At 43.8% G+C, this 20,762-nt stretch overlaps 1 protein-coding gene across 2 annotated transcripts in view; it reads right to left on the reverse strand.

The window, feature by feature from the left end:
* The window catches only part of kiaa0895l, a 69,279-nt gene that overhangs the window by 10,135 nt on the left and 38,382 nt on the right, over nt 1-20,762 (reverse strand). For both annotated transcript variants that reach the window (XM_080187206.1, XM_080187207.1), the window contains 2 exons: nt 2,586-2,718; nt 1,401-1,706 (listed from right to left, as the gene is read on the reverse strand). In XM_080187206.1, the coding sequence (XP_080043332.1) occupies nt 1,401-1,706; nt 2,586-2,718 (439 nt within the window). The remainder of the gene's footprint in view (nt 1-1,400; nt 1,707-2,585; nt 2,719-20,762) is intronic.

Below are 20,762 nucleotides of genomic sequence, written 5' to 3' on the forward strand. Positions count from 1 at the left end.
GGGGCCTGCAGCCAATCACAAACCTCACAATACCTGGACGTCTAGCCTCCGCCATTCCCCCTACGTTGCCCAGACCAATTGGGCCTCCCAATTAGATTTTAACTGCAGAGCTGCAATGGGACTCCCTCCCCACCACCCCAATCCCGTTGTAGAGTGTGCAGCGCCCCGTCCCCCCGCTGATTGGGCCACCGCTTCATATTGCACTGCCATAGGTCCTGCACCTCATAGGCCCCGCCCTATATGCCTTGCCCATGCAGGGACCATGGTATTGGCCCCACCCCATAAGCTCCAATCCCTAGCAGTGCCAAGGGGCCCACAGGTGCTACAGTGGCACTGCCAAGCTGCCAGGCTGGCACTGCCCAGACATCACCCCACCTTGCCCTCGGCATCCCCAGGGAAGGAGGGAGGGGCTGGGGCGGGTTGAATGGTTTCAGTTGGTGAAAGGGGGAGCAATTGTTTGCCTTGTTGAGAGAAGTTCTTTTGGGGAGAAAATCACCTGCTCTCCATGAACAAATGATTGAGCACCAGGCTCATTAAACACATAATTAGAAAAATTATTAGGCTTCTCGCCCATTCCTGGCATGAAGCTGATCTCACCACAAATTCGCCACTCATAAAATCATGAGAGCCAAGAAATCAGGCGCGATCCTGATTTCCTGGCTATCGCACAATTTTATCGGCTCTCTCCACCCACTGATGGGCAGGGCCAGCCGGTAAAATTCAGCTCTCTGATTCTATGAAAGGCCTCCCCCACGACCATCAACCCATTTCCCCCTCCCCCACAATCAGAGGCACCCACCTCCACCGCCTCCCTCCCCCCCTACTCCCCAACAGGTTGACACTGTCATGTTGTGTCAACCGGCATCAAGGGAGCAGTGATAAAGGGCTATCGGGAAAAGGCAGGGAAGTAGACATGAGATGAGAGGGAGAACAGCCACGATTATATCGAGTGGGGAAGAGGGCTTGAAGGGCTAAATTGCCTACTCTCATTCCTAATTCCTATGTTCCTATGTCCCTCTCCCCCAAGGGCTATACTTACCTTTACATCCCTGGGAAGACCTCCCACAGCAGGTTCACATCGAGGTCAACCTGTTGTAAACTGCACTGACGTGACTGTCAATTTACGGCAGCAGAGGGAGGGTGGAGGGATGTCAATATCTGGCAAGGAGGTGGGTTAACTAAATTAAAATCCATTCAATCCATGTAAAGCAGCTGCCATAGTTCTAATGACGTCATGGGCGGGTAAGATCCAAAATCACATTCTCAACGAGAACAGCAACTTCCGGATCCTGAGCCTTCCACAAGATGGCGAACATGGACTCAAGATTGTTCTCAATAATAAACACAAAGCTACCACTCCTATTCCAACTTAAAACAATCTAGTTGTAAATACAAGTAACCTGGTTGAGAAGTGTCTGCTTGGCCTCTCTTGGCTCTCACGCAATACTCCCATCGGGTGTTTGGGTCCTCAACAAATTTGGCAATATCTTCAAAGAGCTGGCAGAAAGGCATCCGACTGGCCTGGAAGACAGTATAATAGAGCAGGGCTGCCCGCCACAGGAAAGGGTACTTGCGGTATATAACACTGTTCAAGCTGGCAAGGCCTTCCTCAGTTGGGTTGGCTGGCTTCAGACCGTACAGTTTCCTGCCCGCTGCGGTGTGCCAAGGCTGGTGGCTGTTGTTGACACCTCGAATGTAGTGTGTTCCTGATATCAAACAATATTTTTTTTAAGCAAAGAGAAAATAAAGTTTCACCATTTCACAGGGAGAGCTCCCTCATTACCATCATCCCAAGAACAAAACAGAATCAAATTTCAGTGAAGAGCATTAAAACTTTACAGATACTAGAGTGATTCAGTACCTCCATCTCCATCACAAGAAGGAACCTTGGGCCAAATGAACTAAAAGAGAGGGGCACATCCCAACTCACCATAAAGTGACATCAGAGAAAACACAATTGCTCACAAAGTAATTTGGCACAAATTATATAATGCTTGAAATAAAGAAAAGTTTGTTCAATAATTGTCATCAAGGTCAAAACGTATGGAAAAAGCTCTCCCTAGTGACTTGCAGAGTGATTGGATAGAAAAGTAGTGACTGATTTTGTACACTACTGTGAAGTTTGACACTGGCCAATAAAGAAATGTTCCACTGGAAAGTTAAGTACACTGGCACTGGGACAAGAATCAAAAGTCAGGAAGAGACTAGGTTTGAACCTCGATCTGTGTTGTGTGGACATGGACAGCAAGAAGGTGACAGCAATTGGCCTTGCTGCTTTGACGAAGAAATGGTCTGAACAGCAACCAAGGTTCCTTGGCCAGTTCCACTGACTTCATCACTGGTGCCTATGTCGATGCATAACACAAGTCAGCTGGATTCAAATGCCTTGGTGAAAAAAAAACATATTGCCCAGACTCACACGCTGAACCTTGGGCCTAATAATAAAGGCTAGATAATGCCTAATGAACCGAACATACAATCAGGTATCAAAATCTTCAGGAGAAAAGGCAGACAAAATCTAATGGGGAAGATAATGAAATGCAAAATTCTCCTTTGATCTGACCTGATTTGTTTGTAAAACTGACCTATCTCATGACGTAACATTCCTTCCAGCCAGTACTGGCGAGCCCCTGCTAGATTAATGGTCAGTGTGGGCCGACAGTTCTCCACCATCATCACCGCTTGAGACAACAGGTCTTCACTGAGCCGCACCACCACCTGCAAAGGGAGACAGAGAGCCAATATCAATCAGCCACATTGAAGTGAGGGGCATTGGGAAGTGGTCAATAAAATCAGTAGGCCTGTCTGGCATTTCAGGCTGATTTTAGCCCTGCCTGACTGTCTCGACATCACATCCCTCAACCCGTTCTCTCTTCAAAAAAGTTGATTCTTGTACCTTTTCATACCATTCTCTTCAATGAAAGAAAGACTTGCAATCTCGTAGTGCCTTTCATCACCTCAGAACAGCCTAAGGTGTTTTACAGCCAGTGAAGTATTTGTGGAGTGCCATAGCCATTGTAAGGTTGGAAAAAAGAAGCCATTTTGCATACAGCAAGCTATCACAACCAGATAATCTGTTTTAGGAGGTCACTAACAACAATGATAACTTGTACTTTTTTGGAACCCTCAATATAATAAAACAACACAAAACACTTCACATAAATTTTATAAAATATCACCAAACAACATAAGGAGATATTAGTATAGATGACTAAAAGCTTTGTGAAACAGATAAGTTTTCAGAAGTACTATAAAGCAAGCAAGTGAAGTAAAATGTGGAGAGGTTCAGGAAGAATCTGGTAGAATTCTTTGAGGAGGTGAAAAAAACGGTCGATGAAGGACGAGCCATTGATGTCGTCTATATGGATTTCAGTAAGGCGTTTGACAAAGTCCCTCATGGCAGGTTGGTACAGAAGATTAAAGCTCATGGGATATGTGGTCAGGTATCTAGATGGGTAGAGAACTGGCTTGCAAAGAGGAGTCAGAGAGTAGTAGTGGAGGGGTCTTTTTCTAGCTGGAGGTCTGTCACTAGTGGTGTGCCGCAGGGCTCGGTACTGGGACCTCTTCTCTTTGTAGTGTATATAAATGATTTGGAAGAGGGCGTAGGTGGTGTGATCAGCAAATTTGCTGATGACACCAAGATGGCTGGATTGGCAGGCAGTGAGGAGCAGTGTCTGGCAATACAGTGGGATGTTGATAGGCTGGTTGATTGGGCAGATACATGGCAAATGGAGTTTAATCCAGATAAATGTGAGGTGATGCATTTTGGCCGGAATAATGTAGGGGGGAGTTATATGATAAAGGGTAAGCCCATAAGGAGTATAGAATCGCAGCAAGACCTGGGGGTGCAAGTGCACAAGTTTTTGAAGGTGGCAGTGCAAGTGGAGAGTGTGGTGAAGAAAGCCTATGGTATGTTAGCCTTTATAGGAAGGGGTATAGAATATAAGAGCTGGAGTCTAATGTTGCAGTTGTACAGAACGTTGGTTCGGCCGCATTTGGAGTACTGCGTCCAGTTCTGGTCGCCTTACTACCAGAAGGACGTGGAGACTCTGGAGAGAGTGCAGAGGAGGTTTACCAGGATGTTGCCTGGTATGGAAGGACTGGGGTATGAGGAAAGACTGAAGAAATTGGGGCTCTTTTCCCTTGAAAGACGCTGACTGAGGGGGGATCTAATAGAGGTATATAAGATTATGAAGGGTATAGATAGAGTAAACAGAGGTAAGCTATTTCCTATGATAGAGACACATAGGACAAGGGGCCATGGACTTAAGGTGAGGGTGGAGAGGTACAACACAGATATTAGAGGGAGGTTTTTCACACAGAGGGTAGTGGGGGTATGGAATGCTCTGCCAAGTAAAGTGGTGGAGGCAAACACGCTAGAGTCATTTAAGAGTAACTTAGACAGGCACATGACTGGGTTGGAGATGGGTGGATATAGGAGATTGTTTTAAATAAGGGTCATTAGCATTGGGGCGTCCCTGTTAATGTAAATGGGTATGGTATGATAATAATGTTTTTCTCTTTTCATTCACAGGTTTTAAGTCGGTCCACCTCATGTCCAACGAGGGGCATACATGCGATGGGTCGTACTGGGGCTGCTCTTGGTTGTTCAAGATTGGCCTAGTGCTTCATGTCATTACTGTGTGCCTAAACTGGACCAGATACTGGGCAAGACAACAGCTCAGTGACTATCGCTGATTGCTGTGCAGACACATGGATTTGAGCCGGTGTCTGTGGGAGTTTGCGCATTCTCCCCATGCTTGCGTGGGTTTTCTCCAGGTGCTCTGGTTTCCTCCCACACCCCAAAGATGTGCTGTTAGGCTGATTGGCAGGAATAAATTGTCCCTAAATCAGTTTCCCACAATCTGGATGGCCATAAAACATTAGACAGGGGTCGTGGGTGGAGAGGGGGACTGGTAGTGTTGAGATGATGGCGTGGGCTCGTTGGGCCGAAGGGCCTGTTTCCCGGGCTGATTTTGTTCTTTGTTCTTTGTTAAGATAGGACCTATGCAGCTCACAGCATAACTACTGTCGTGGAGTGATTAGAATAGGGGATGCTCAAGAGGCCAGAACTGGAGGAGTGCACTCATCTCAAAGGGTTTAGGGCTAAAGGAGATTACAGAAATAGGCCATGGAGTCTGTACTGAATTGCTGACCTTCCTCTCCTAGTCACTGTGCTGGCTGACATTGTAAATATTTCTCAGTATTGTCACATCTGTAATCTCCCCTTCCTCAGCAAGTAGCTGAGTGTGTTGTCACTTCCCAAATATAGGTCCATCTTTCCTGTGGATCAATCTGAATATCTTTAATCAGGTGTCCATCCCTGCTGACACACCAAAATAGTTCTAACTGAAGTCACAAATTACATTTTCTATCATTGTGACCATGGTGTTTAGAGTTCCTTGACATCCATGCAGCCTTTAACTCAGTTGACCATACCATTCTGTTTCAATATCTCACCAACTCCGCAAATTGTGCGGAGGGTGTGGAGAGTCTGCAGAAGGATCTAGATAGGCTGGGCGAATGGGCCAGGAAATGGCAAATGGAATTTAATGTTGGCAAGTGTGAGGTGGTCCACTTTGGTAGGAAGAATGGTAGGAAGGACTATTACTTACGTGGCGAAAAACTGCAGCAGGCGACGGTGCAGAGGGACCTCGGGGTCCTTGTGCATGAGTCGCAAAAACCCAGCTTGCAGGTGCAGCAGGTGGTCAGGAAGGCGAATGGGATGCTGGCCTTCATAGCGAGGGGGATTGAATATAAAAGTAGGGAGGTCTTGCTGCAGCTGTATAGGGCATTGGTGAGGCCGCAGCTGGAGTACTGTGTGCAGTTTTGGGCGCCGCACCTGCGCAAGGATATTTTGGCCCTGGAGGGAGTGCAGAGGAGGTTTACTAGGCTGATACCAGAGTTGAGGGGATTGAGCTATGAGGAGAGGCTGAATAAACTAGGCTTGTACTCGTTAGAGTTTAGAAGAATGAGGGGAGATCTCATTGAGACGTATAAGATGATGAATGGGATGGATAGGATAGAGGTGGAGAGACTCTTCCCGCTCAAAAAAGACAGTAGGACTAGGGGGCACAGCCTCAAGATAAAGGGGAGGCGGTTTAGAACGGAGTTGAGGAGGAACTTCTTCACTCAAAGGGTGGTGAATCTCTGGAATTCTCTGCCCGTTGAAGTGGTGGAGGCTGCCTCGCTAAATATTTTTAAGAAGCGGGTTGATGGGTTCTTGATAAGAGAGGGGATTAAGGGTTATGGGGAGAGGGCGGGAAAGTGGAACTGAGCCACAACAGATCAGCCATGATCTTATTGAATGGCGGGGCAGGCTCGAAGGGCTAGATGGCCTACTCCTGCTCCTATTTCTTATGTTCTTATGTTCTTATGTTCAACTCAGTGGAATTCCCCTTGCTTGATTTTAATCATACCTATCTAATCATAGCCAGTGTAAACTATAGCAATGGTTTCTCTTCCAGCCATTGCAGTATTAATTCTAGAGTCCTTTAAGGGCTTATCTTTGGTTTGCTTCTCACCCTAATCTACATGCTGCCCCTTGAAAACACCATGCACAGAAAGGGGGTCAGTTTCCATGCATATCTCAGCAATATATCCTGTTCTCTTGAACGTTCAGCAGCCAATGTCAGGGATAGCTGAACTGTGTGAACCTCAGAGCCACATTTGGTAATCTTTAGACATTCAAGAGTCGCAAAACATGGACAACCTTTACAGACACAATTCTATGACGAATGCACACACTTCTGTGAGGAAAATTTCAGCTTTTTCTTCTTTATCTTCCTCCACGCATAATTCCGATTTGGAAAGAGACAAACTTTTTCACTGACACACAACAGAACTGGCACATGTTCAATGCTTAACCGACTTTGGCAGCCTTGCCCGCCCCCAATGTGGAAAATTAGTGCAGGGGTAAAAAAGAATGATTTTATTTGAAGAAAAGTTGGGTCATCCACTGAATAATGAAATGACTCAGAGCTCCTGTGTCTCAATACAGTAGCACAGTTCTGTATTAAACTGTTTTCTCCCTTTCTAGACAGAGGTCACAAGTTGAAGGGTCAGCAGGGAGAAGGCTGATTAGGCAGCCAGAGGAAATGGTGCTGAGTTTCATGAGGCTCTATTGTAGGATCAGTGAGAAAATACAAATAAATCTTGTGATATTGCTGGAATGAATCATTGATCTTAACCCTTCCTCCTCCCAGTGCCGCTGCCTGCTCTCCGGTTCTCTCCTCGTGTGAAGCTATTCATGGCTGAGGTTTCCCCCTCCAATATGCAAGTTAACAGGTTTCACTGCACAAGGAATATACTCAAAGAGCTGCAGTTTGGCCATCCCTGGCTGATGTGGTCAGAACGTTTATCCAACATCCTGTCCTGGCTGAATAATAATCTCCTAGCTATTCATTGGTAAGACTGAAACCATTTTCTTAGGTCACTGCAGCAAATTCAATACATTTGTCAGCAACCACATCCTTTTTGTATGCCACTATCTCAGGCTGAATGAGTCTCTTGCAACTTTGACCCCATATTTGATCCTGAATTAAGTTTCTGGCCCCATATCCACTCTAAGACAATGCTAGCCTTTACCCTAGCCTTCGCCTATCTGCTGCTTTGCTATTTTGTCGTAGTCATAGAGTGATAGTCATAGAGGCTTACAGCATGGAAACAGGCCCTTCAGCCCAACTTATACATGCCACATTTTTTTTAAACACATAAGCTAATCTCAATTGCCCGTATTTGGTCTATATCCCTCTATACCCATCTTACCTATGTAACTGTCTAAATGCTTTTTAAAAGACAAAATTGTACCCGCTCTATTACTACCTCTGGCAGCTTGTTCTAGACACTCATCACTCTCCATATGAAAAGAACTGCCCTTCTGGATGCTTTTGTATCTCTCCCTTCTCACATTAAACCTATGCCCTCTAGTTTTAGACTCCTCTACCTTTGGGAAAAGATATTGACTGATCTATGCCCCTCATTATTTTATACACCTCTAATAAGATCACCTCTCAGCCTATTACGCTCCAGAGAAAAAAGTCTCACTCTATCCAGCCTCTCCTCATAACTCAATCCATCAAGTCCCGGTAGCATCCTAGTAACCTTTTCTGCACTCTTTCTAGTTTAATAATATCCTTTCTCTAACAGGAAGACCTGAACTATATACAGTATTCCAAATGTGGCCTTACCAATGTCTTGTACAACTTCAACAAGACGTCCCAACTCCTGTATTCAATATTCTGACCAATGAAACCAAGCATGCTGAATGTCTTCTTCACCACTCTACCCATCTGTGACTCCACTTTCAAGGAGCTATGAATCTGTACCACTAGATATCTTTGTTCTGTAACTTTCCCCAACACCCTACTATTAACTGATTAAGTCCTGCCCTGGTTCAATCTACTGAAATTTATCCCAATTAAAAGCCATCTGCCATTCGTCAGCCCACCGGCCCAATTGATCAAGATCCCATTGCAATCCAAAATAACCTTCTTCACTGTCCACTATGCCACCAATCTTGGTGTCATCTGCAAACTTACTAACCATGTCTCCTATACTCTCATTCAAATCATTAATATAAATGACAAATAACAGTGCTGATACCTGACGTTTGCTGCTGGTCACAGGCCTCTGTTTGAAAAACAACCCTCTACAACCACCCTCTGGCTTCTGTCATCAAGCCAATTTTGTAACCATTTAACTACTTCACCCTGGATCCTGTGAGATTTAACCTTATGAAACAACCTACCATGCAATACCTTGTCAAATGTGTTGCTAAAATCCATGTAGACAACATCAACTGCACTACCCTCATCTACTTTCTTGGTTACCCCTTCAAAAAATTCAGCCAAATTTGTGGGACATGATTTTCCACTCACAAAGCCATGCTGACTGTCCCTAATCAGTCCTTGCATCTCTAAATGCCTGTAGATCCTGTCTCTCAAAATACCTTCCAACAACTTACCCACCACAGATGTGACGCTAACAGGCCTGTAGTTCCCAGGCTTTTCCCTGCAGCCCTTTTTAAACAAAGGCACAACATTTGCCACTCTCCAATCTTCAGGCACCTCACCTGGGACTATCGATGATTCAAATATCTCTGCTAGGGGACCCACAATTTTCTCCCTAGCCTCCTACAATGTCCTGGGATACACTTCATCAGGTCCCGGGGATTTATCTACCTTGACACGCTTTACGACTTCTAGCACTTCCTTCTCTGTAACATGTACACTCCTCCAGACATTATTTATTTCCCCAAGTTCCCTAAGATTCATGCTTTACTCAACAGTAAATACTGATGAGAAATATTCATTTAAAATCTCACCTATCTCTTGTGGATCCGCACATAGATGACCTTATTGATCCTTAAGAGGCCCTTTCTCTCCCTAGTTACTCTTCTGGCCTTTATGTATTTATAGGAGCTCTTTAGATTTCCCTTTGCCTTATCTGCCAAAACAATCTCGTGTTCCCTTTTTGCCCTCCTGATTTCTCTCTTAACTCTACTCCTACACTTTTCTTTAAAGTTTAAAGTTTATTTATTAGTGTCACAGGTAGGCTTACATTAACACTGCAATGAAGTTATTGTGAAAATCCCCTAGTCACCATACTCCAGTGCCTGTTCGGGTTCACTGAGGAAAAATTTAACATGGTCAATTCATAGCCTCAAGATAAAAGGGGGACGGTTTAGAATGGAGTTGAGGAGGAACTTCTTCACTCAAAGCGTGGTGAATCTCTGGAATTCTCTGCCCGTTGAAGTGGTGGAGGCTGCCTCACTAAATATTTTTAAGACGCGGGTTGATGGGTTTTTGATAGGAGAGGGGATTAAGGGTTATGGGGAGAGGGTGGGAAAGTGGAACTGAGCAGCGACAGATCAGCCATGATCTTATTGAATGGCGGGGCAGGCTCGAAGGGCTGGATGGCCTACTCCTGCTCCTATTTCTTATGTTCTTATGAATATATATGTGAACTTATAACCTTCTTTATATTTGTTCATAATAACTCTACCTTTCACCTCCTTTCACTGGTGAATAATTCCTGATGGTGTTAATTCCTGATGGATTCTATCAACACAGCGTGCCTGACCAACCATGTATTAATCCATCAAATGTATTAATGTGCCAAAATGGCATATGGAAAGTATTCCATCAACCAATGCTTCATGAAGCAATGTAGCTATGCTGGACCAGATTTCCATTGATGCCTGATCCCACTCAATATGGTCTGCCACATGGAATATCAGATTGGCTGACAGTTTGCCCAGTGACAGAGCAGAAAGAGAGAGTGCCCTGGAAGTGGAGGATGGTGGCGAAAAGGAGCTGCAATTTGAGGAGTTTGTCTGACTCACGAACCTGTGAGTAGTTTCAGAGGAACAATGAGTCCTCAGGACGCAAATATTCACTTCTGAGGCACAATTTGATGCATTAATTATTTATTTGATGTAATTTAGCTGATGTTATCGCAGCAGAAATGCAAGTCATAGAATCAAAGAAACCCTACTGTGCAGAGAGAGGTCATTTGGCCCATTGATTCTACACCAACCACAACCCCATCCAGGCCCTACCCCCATCTCCCTACATATTTTACCCGCCAATCCCGCTGATCTACGCATTTCAGGACACTAAGGGGCAATTTTAGCATAGTCAATCAACCTAACTCGCACATTTTTGGACTGTGGGAGGAAACCCATGCAAACACAAGGAGAATGTGCAAACTCCACACAGACAGTAATCCAAGCCGGGAATTGAACCCAGATCCCTGGAGCTGTGAAGCAGCAGTGCTAACCACTGTGCTACCAGGCCATCCCTGCGTGGTAGATAAAGATTCTGTATTTACAGAATCAGAATTGCTTGAGAGAGAGAAGGTGAACGTGAGTGTTCAGGAGAGAAGTGACAGGCTGGAAAAGTCTGAAAATTAGGCGAGATGGTGAGTCGGGAGAGGAGGCGAGCAAGAGAGAGAATCTGCGAACAGGAGAGATGGTAAATGAAAGATGCGAATCATGGGGAAAGTGGTGAATTGGAGAGGTGGTGCACTGGGACAGATGGCACCTCAGGAGAGGCAGTGAACCAGAGAAGTGGTGAATCGGGAGAAATGGTGGGTTGGGAGAAGTGGGAAGTGGCGAGTTGGGAGAGGTGATGCATTGGGTGACTCAGTGAACTGGAGGTGGGAAGTAACAAGCAGAAGTTAAGTTATTAAGAATTGGTAAGCCATTACGAGTCAGTTGGAGAATTACGGGGACAGTGAGGTTCAAAGCTCAGAAACAACACATCGATATTACATGTTGGATGGGATTCTCCGTTCTCGCTGGCAGCAGGGCAAGAATTTGATGCTCAGCCAAAACTCCATTAATTAAAGAATGCCAGCCATGGACCAGGTCAGAGGTTTCCACTGCTTTTCTTATGGGAAAATGAATTTTGTTTAGCTGTTTTTCAGGATCACAGTTGGAAGGCTCTCTACTCATCCGTAGGTATTCACAGGGGTGGGGTGGGTTCTGGAGTGTCAGTATTTATGGGAGTGGGGCCCTGCTAATATGTCAGTATTTACAGAGGGGCCTTGAGAGTCTATGTTAGCATGTACTGAATCATGGACTCAATTAGAAACAGGTTTCTTCAGGCAATGACCTCTGGATGAACTGTAATTGGAACAGAATGCTGCAGATCTGGTTACTGAACTGGAAGTGCCTGAGTTACTGAAACACTGCAGCTCTTGGGAACCAAGCACTCCAAGTTTATTCTACAACAGAACACCAACATTCAATCAAATGTGGAGCACAGACCCCAATTCAAGTACCCACTTCATTGCAAATTAATTTCAAATTAACTGAAATTTATTTCGTTCACTCTAGTTTGTTGAATTATTTGTGTCTTTTGGCCCAGCAAATTATTGTTGCCTTTTTCTCCTTCTGATTTTCCCCTGCGGGACCATCCCACAAAGAGTATTGTTATACGGACACCAGTGCCTCTCTGGATTACTGGTCCAGGGGTGAAAGCAGAATCCCATTCTAGCATCACAACTGAGTTCAGCCAAAGGAAAAACATTAATCCCCAATTGCTGCCCCATTGAGAGCAATAAATTTCAGCCAAGGTTGCAGCAAATGTCCATTTCTTTATTTAGGGCTATCTTTATCCTCATTGACAGGACTAAGACAAATCATTTTGTCATTGTTGCTGCTTGTGGGATCTTGCTGTGTGAACATTGGCAGCTGCATTTCATTACAACAGTGTCACCACATTTGAAAGACCAAGAAATCCAGGAGGGATTCAAAGAAAATGTCTTTAACCAAAGAGTGGCTAAGATATGAGTGTAGAACCCACTGCTACGGAAAGTGGTTAAAGTGAGGAGCATAGATGCATTTAAAGGAAAACTGGACAAGACCTTTTGTGGGGGAAGGGAACAGACATTGAGGGTTAGAATAGTAGATTTAGGTGAGGAAGTATAGGAAGAGGCTCAAATGTTTTAATTGTATGTTAATTATATTGTTAGGATACACATATAAAGGACATTGGTTAATTAACTTTGAGCACAATGTCACTGAACTTCTAATCCAGAGACCCAGAGCAATGTTCTGGGAATTCACATTCAAATCTCACTAGGGCCAATGAAGAAATTTGAATTGCTGGCCAGCCAGCTGGTTAGAGCGTGATACTAATAATGCCAAGGTTAGGGGTTTGATCCTGGTACTGGCCACTAACATGTCTTAAAACAATCATGAATGTATGTTCACTTCCAGTCCCTTTGGGTTCTTCCAGTGGTCTGATCACTGAACTGATAATCCACTGACCTAGAACAAAGATCTGGGGTTCCAGTCTCAAATCCCACAATGGCAGATGGTCAAATTTGCATTCAATAAAATCATTCTGTGGGTGGCTGAAAACATACTTTTTATATAAATAAGCGACCCTTTTGTGACCAGTGGGCACCATGGGGGATTGGCGTGCACCATCGCCCTCATTAATGTCATTTTGGTTTAGTTAGGTAAGTTTCCTTTGATATTTTTTAATTGTAATGTCCCACCCTCTCATTTTTCTTTATTTTTGATTTATATTTAAAAAGTTTAAATAGGGAACTGCAATGGGGGTGATCCCGCTCCACACAGGAGTTCTCTCCCTTCCCACGGGAGACCTGGGGTGAAAGGTATTGCATGCAGCAGTTCCATACAACTGTGGGATGCATCAGGTTACGGATTGTCAAGATGCCTGTGTTTCTTGCAGCCTTGTGGAGTCCATGGACTATGTGTATGTAAGTTGTTGTGGACTGCAGTCCCTTTTCAGTTATTTGAAAAACATTTTACTTGTGTTTTGTTAGCACTTCAGTCCCATGTACCTGATCAATGGACACCGAGTGCAGCATGGAGAGGCCCTACTTGCCCAGTCGGCACTGTGGAGATTAGGGCGCTTTATCATTTCCTTTAATCACATTTCATTTAATATTTCAAGTTTCCTTTGTAATTTGTTTTTCTTTGATATGGGAAAGAGAGAGAGAGAAAGAAAGAAAGAACCTGGTGTGGATGGTATTGCCTGCAGCAGTGTCATGCAATCATAGACAAGGCAATCAAGTTGATTCAGACTCCCAGGTCACATGTCTTTTCTGTGGTTTTGGGGGGGGGGGCGCTTGTGTCTGTGTTCCACACTTAAACAGATTGCCTGATGTTGCAGCCCCTTTTTGATTGTTTGCTCCTCAAACTTTGACTGCACTTCAGCCTCATACGTCTTATCTTCGGAGGGAGGAAGATCTCCTCATAAGCCTGCTCCTGGGCCTGATCAAGTTGGCCATGAACAGGTCCACACAGCAGATGGTCAAGGGGGTCATCTGACCAGACTATCTGCCTCTGTCCCTCAGCTCGGTTCACAACCAGGTGACCTTGGAGAGGGAATACACAGTGTCCACTGGTGTGCTTCAGGCCTTCCGTGACAGTGGGCACCACAGGGGCTGGAGTGCATCATCACCCCTGGGAATGATATTTTAGTTCAGTTGGTTCATGTTCCTTTGATATTTTGTTTCACTTACAGTGCCCTGCCATGGACTATTGCCCCCTCCTTTCATTTGTGTTAATCTATTGATCATTTGTTTCCTTATAAGGATATAGATTGGGGATTGTTTTTTCCTTTGTGACTTGATGCAGTACCCTTTAAAGGGCTGTTCTTTTAACGTGTTCCTCAGCGTGTTTGCTTTAGTTTAATTGGTTCATTTGTTTAGCTCAGAAGAATATCAACAGGGGACAAGTGTGATAAGGAGGAGGAAAGCTATGTGATGGAACAAAGTCAATAAACTTGCTTTTTGAAGGAAAACACCTGCATCTTGGTTTTAACTTTAACAACCAACTTGGATCCTATGAAAGTGGAGCATAAGTGTTGGCATAGACGAGTTGGGCCAAATAGCCTGTTTATGTTACCTTATATCCTATATAATTGGCAATAAAGCAGTTTGAGATGTTCTGAAATTGTGAAAGGAATTGTATAAAAACAAGTCTTTTTGTTGTGTAACATACCCACACTAAAATAAAGATAGGCAGTGAAGTGCTGGCTCCCACCTTTCCAGCCCTCTCTCCCCTTCCACCCACCTCCTCCCTCCCCACCACTTCCATTCACCTGAACAATATAAGATTCCCCAGTAAACTTTACACATGCCCTCTTCTTGTCTCCTCCTAGTATTGGCCTGGGCCTCTTTTTAAGTGCGGGCTGTACATTTTTCTTGTGAATCAGCAATTGATAGCTCTGAAAAAGAAGCTTAAACCATTTATCCACTGATAAGGGGGCACTGTTCCACTCTGCTGAATAATATCTAATATTATTTCACAAATAAGCTTGCAGTTAAAACATGAAAGTGATAGATTACTGTCACGAATATTGGGGATGTATTTTCACTTGAATACAAGGCTGGATGCAGGTTGAAGTAGGTTGGCTGCTCATTTTAAAGAGGCCATTCAGCCCATTGTGTCAGCACAGGCCGAGAAAGAGATAAAGAAACTAGCTGCTCATTTTAATCCCACTTTCCAGCACTTCGTCCGTGGCCTTGTAGATTACAGCACTTTAGATGCAGATCCACATACCTTTTAAATGAGTTGAGCATTTCAGCCTCAACCATTGACTTGGGTAGTGAATTCCAGGGTGGAAAAGATTTTCTTCACGTTCCTTCTAATTTTTCTATCAATCATTCAAGTCAATGTCCCCTGATAATTGACCCCTCAGCTAAGGGACTTTGAGGACAAAGCACAAAGAACAATACAGCATAGGAAACAGGTCCTTCGGCCCTCCAAGCCTGTGCCACTGATTGGTCCAACTAGACCATTCGTTTGTCTGCTCATGTGACTATCCAGGTAATTTTTAAATGATGCCAGCGTGTCTGCCTCCACTACCCTACTTGGCAGTGCATTCCAGGCCCCCACCACCCTCTGTGTAAAAAACATCCCTCTGATATCGGAGTTATACCTCGCCCCTTTCACCTTGAGCCTGTGACCCCTCGTAATCGTTACCTCTGACCTGGGAAAAAGCTTCCCACTATTCACCCTATCTATACCCTTCATAATTTTGTACATCTCTATTAGGCCTCCCCTCATTCTCCGTCTTTCCAGGGAGAAAACCCCAGTCTACTCAATCTCTCCTCATAGCTAAGACCCTCCATACCAGGCAACATCCTGGTAAACCTTCTCTGCACTCTCTCTAAAGCCTCCACGTCCTTCGGGTAGTGCGGCGACCAGAATTGGATGCAGTACTCCAAATGTGGCCTAACCAGCATTCTATACAGCTGCAACATCAGACTCCAGCTTTTATACTCTATACCCCATCCTATAAAGGCAAGCATACCATATGCCTTCTTCACCACCTTCTCCACCTGTGCTGCCACCTTCAGGGATTTGTGGACTTGCACACCTAGGTCCCTCTGTGTTTCTATACTCTTGATGGTTCTGCCATTTATTGTATAGCTCCCCCTTACATTAGTTCTTCCAAAATGCATCACCTCACATTTATCTGGATTAAATTCCATCTGCCATTTCTCTGCCCAATTTTCCAGCCTATCTATATCCTGCTGTATTGTTCGACAATGTTCATACCTATCCGCAAGTCCAGCCATCTTCGTGTCATCCGCAAACTTGCTGATAACACCAGTTACACCTTCTTCCAGATAATTCATATATATCACAAATAACAGAGGTCCCAGTACAGAGCCCTGCGGAACACCACCGGTCATGATGTGGGTATGCCGGCGTTGGACTAGCGTAAACACAGCGAAAAGTCTGACAACACCAGGTTTTAGTCCAACCTATTTATTTGATAATATACTCACAAGCTTTCGGGGTTAGCCCCTTCGTCAGGTGAATGGAGAGTTCTGGCCTCAGACAGAGCATATAAAGTAATCTCTAAACTGTCTGTGCTTTATATGCTCTGTCTGAGGCCAGAACTCTCCATTCACCTGACGAAGGGGCTAACCCCGAAAGCTTGAGAGTATATTATCAAATAAATAGGTTGGACTAAAACCTGGTGTTGTCAGACTTTTCACTGTGAACACCACACTGGTCACAGACCTCCAGCCGGAAAAAGACCCTTCAACTGCTACCCTGTCTCCTGTGGCCAAGCCAGCTCTCTACCCATCTAGCCACCTCTCCTTGTATCCCATGAGCCTTAACCTTCTTAACCAACCTGCCATGAGGGACTTTGTCAAACGCCTTACTGAAATCCATATAGATGACATCCACAGCCCTTCCTTCGTCAACCATTTTTGTCACCTCCTCAAAAAACTCTACCAAATTTGTAAGGCACAATCTCCCTCTTACAAAACCATGCCATCTATCTGTAATGAGATTATTCCATTCTAAATGCCCATACATCCAGTCTCTAAGAATCCTTTCCAACAACTTCCTTACCACGTACGTCAAGCTCACCGGCCTATAATTACCCAGGTTATCCTTGCTATCTTCTTAAATAACGGTACCACATTTGCGATCCTCCAATCCTCAGGACACTTACCTGTGTCCAGTGAAGAGACAAAGATGTCTGTTAGAGGCCCTGCAATTTCAACTCTTGTCTCCCTGAGCAGTCTAGGACAGATGTCATCAGGCCCTGGGGATTTGTCAGTTTTTACATTCCCTAAAAAACCTAACACTTCCTCCCTTGTAATGGAGATTCTGTCTAACGGGTCAACACCTCCCTCTGAGACATTCCCAGTCAACACATCCCTCTCCTTTGTGAATACTGATGCAAAGTATTCACTTAGGATCTCCCCTATTCCCTTGGGTTCTAAGCATAATTCCCCTCCTTTGTCCCTGAGAGGTCCGATTTTTTCCCTGACAACTCTTTTTTTCCTAACATATGAATAAAATGCCTTAAGGATTCTCCTTAATCCTGTCTGCTAAGAACATTTCGTGACCTCCTTTTGCCCTTCTAACTCCCCGTTTGAGTTCTTACCTACTCTCTCTGTATTCCTCCAGAGCTCCATCTGTCTTTTCTGATTGTGCTCCTCATAATTTTGTACACCTCAGTTAGGTCACCCCTCAGTTGCCTATACCCTAACAAAAATAACCTTAGCCATTCCAATCTCACCTCACAGCTGCAATTTTCAAGCCCTAGCAATATTCTTGTAAATCTCCTCTGCACTTTCTCCAGAATAATTACGCCCTTCCGATATTGTGGTGACCAGAACTGTACACAAAATACCAGCTGTGGCCTCACCAGCATTCAATACAGTTCCATCATTACATCCCTGCTTCTGTATTCAATAACTTTGTTCAATAAAGGAAAGCATTCCACATCTTGAACCACCTTGTCCGCCTGTCCTGCCACCTTCAAGGGTTTGTGAACATGCACTCCAAGATATTTTAGCTTCCCAATTATTGAGTATTCTCTTTCTATGTTTGCCCTTCCCAAATACATTACCTCATACTTTTACAGATTACATCCCATTTGACATCTCTCTGCTCATTCCATTGCAAGCCATTGCTCTCATTCTGGAGTCGACTGCTATCCTCTTCACTATTAGCTACACAGGCAATTTTTGTGTCATCTGCAAATTTCCCAATCACATCTCCCACATTTAATTCTAAATCATTTATATATGTATATAAGCAACAAGGGCCCCAAGACTAAACCCCATGGAACACCACTGGAAATCATTTCCCATTCACAAAACCATCCATTAACTATTACCCTTTATTTCCTGGCACTGAGCCAATTTTGGATCTGACCTGCGACATTACTCTGCATCCCGTGAGGTCTCACTTTTCAGGCCATTCTGCCATGTAAAATCTTGTCAAATGCCGAACTGAAATTCATGCAGACAATATTCACTGCTTTGTTCTCATTAATCCTCCTTGTTACTTCCTCAAAAACTTCTATTAAGTTAGTAAGGCACAATCTTTCCCTAACAAAATCAACTGACTATCCCTGACCAATCTGTACTTTTCGAAGTGACAGCTTATCCTGTCTCTCAGAATTGTTTCCAATAATTTCCCTCCACTGAAGTCAGACTGACCAGCCTGTAGTTTTCTGGCCTATGCCTCCCACTCCTTTTGAATAACGATGGAACATTTGCAAATCTCCAATCCTCTTATACTTCACCTTTATCTAGTGAGGATTGTAAAATGATCCTCAGAGCATCCGTTATTTTCTCCCTGGCTTCCTTCCACAGTCTGGAATACAATGCATCAGCCCAGGTGATCAATACACTTCAAGGATGTCAGTCTCTCCAATACTTTCTTTTTCATTGTGCTTATTGTATCTAATATTTCACACTCCTCCTCTTTAAGTAGAATGTTTGAATCACCTCTCTCCTTAGTGAAGACAAGGCCAAAGTACTCATTCAGAATGCTACCCACATCTTTTGAATCAACCCACAAGTTACCATGTATATCTCTGAAGAGCCCTATCCTTTCCTTTAGTTATTCTCTTGCTGTTATAATGGTAAAATATCTTAACATTTTCTTTGATTTTACTGCCAATATTTTTCGTATCCTCTCTTTGCTTTCTTAATTTCCATTTTTACTTCATCCCTGTACTTTCTATACAAGTTGTTCCCAACTTTTATATGTCATGGTATACCTCTATACTATACCAACTATTTTCTCTGTATTCTTTTCTGATCAGGAACTTCATTTTTAATTTCTCTGTTTTTCATTTTTTTTAGCCTCTCCCTATCTCTCGTTTCTCCTGGGTTTTTGCAGCCTTTTGAGTTTTGCTTTTTGTGCAACATTTTTGTGTCTTTAGCTCTAAGTCCTGTTGGTCATGTGTATGGGCCTGACCAATGTAAAATATCTAAATCGTGCATGTGCAGTTCTTTCCCACAAGGGGCATGTACGGGAGGCCCAAGATCCATCGGGTCTTGGAAATGCCAAATGCAGGGCTGAAAAGAAAGTAATTTTAGTTTAACTACATGGATCTTGAATCTTTTCTCATGGCACCTTGGGGGGGGGCAGGGTTGGGGGGGGGGGGTGGTCTAACTATATTATCGTCATTATCTCCAAAATAATCCCTCACTGCTATTTCATCCACTTGCCCAGCTTCATTTTGTTAAAACTAAATCTAGAATTGTGTCCCCTCTCATTGGGTTTGTTATGTGCTGGGTAAAAAAGTTTGGTTGAACGTAATTCAAGCATTTTGCGTCCTCTGTGCCTATCAAACTCTTCAGTATCCCAATTGATGTTAGAGTAGTTAAAGTCCTCAATGATTATTGCCCCTTTATTTACATGCAGAAAACTGTCTACATATGTGCTCTTCTAATTCCCTTCCACTATTTGGGAGTTGATATTCAGTCCAAAAGTGCTGCTGCCTCTTTTTTTTACTTCTGAGCTCAATCATATGGCCTCATCTGATGCTTTATTTTATATATCATCCCTCCTCACAGCTGCAATTGATTCTTTAATGAATAATGCTACACCCTCATCTTTATCGTTGCCCTCCTCACCCTGTCTGGAAATTCTATCCAGGAATGTTGAGCTGCCATTTTTGCTCCTCTTTAAACAAAGCTTCCAATATAGCAATGATATCATGCTGCCTCATGTCTTCCTGTGCCCTCCGCTCATCAGCTTTATTTACTTTGCTCCGTGCATTCACATAAATAACTTTTACACTGTCAAATTCTTGCGCTGCATCTGTCTTTCAGAGTCACTAACTAAGCCTCCATCTCTCGCATGTCCAGGTTTCTGATGCTGCTGACTGCTTGGCTTGATGTCCTTATTTGCACTGTCCTCTAGGCACTGCTGACTGCCTATCCTCTCACACTCTACTCTAGGAACTGCTGACTGCGTATCCCAGGGTCCTCCTTCACATTCTCCTCTAGGTGCTGCTGAATGTCTCTCCCAGGTCCTCTGCTCCATTCTCTCCAAAATATAACATGTACAATATTGGTTACTCTAATGTTTCATATATATTACCACAATATATCATTGCTACTGTATATTGTCACAATACACAGTCTACTACATACAACAACAACTTGCAATTATAAAGCACTTATAACAAAAATCCCAGGGTTCTTCACAAGAGTACTAAAAAGCAAAGTTCGACATAAAGCCACATAAGGATATATTAGAGCAGAAGACCAAAAACTTGAGCAAAGAAGATTTTAAAAAGTTTCTTATAGGAGGAAATGGATAGAGAGATGGAGAGAAGTAGGAAGGGGCTTATCAGGTGCAAGTACGGCCACCAAATAATGGAACAATGAAAATTGGGGATGTTCAAGCAGCCAGGAATAGAGGAGTGAAGATATTCTGAAGGGTTGCAGCACTGGGGGAGATTTCAGAGACAGGGAGGAGTGAGGTCCACAAAGGAATTTGA

This window comes from Carcharhinus amblyrhynchos, chromosome 4, assembly GCF_965287045.1.
Source record: "Carcharhinus amblyrhynchos chromosome 4, sCarAmb.v2.hapA, whole genome shotgun sequence".
Classification (NCBI taxonomy): Eukaryota; Metazoa; Chordata; class Chondrichthyes; order Carcharhiniformes; family Carcharhinidae; genus Carcharhinus; species Carcharhinus amblyrhynchos.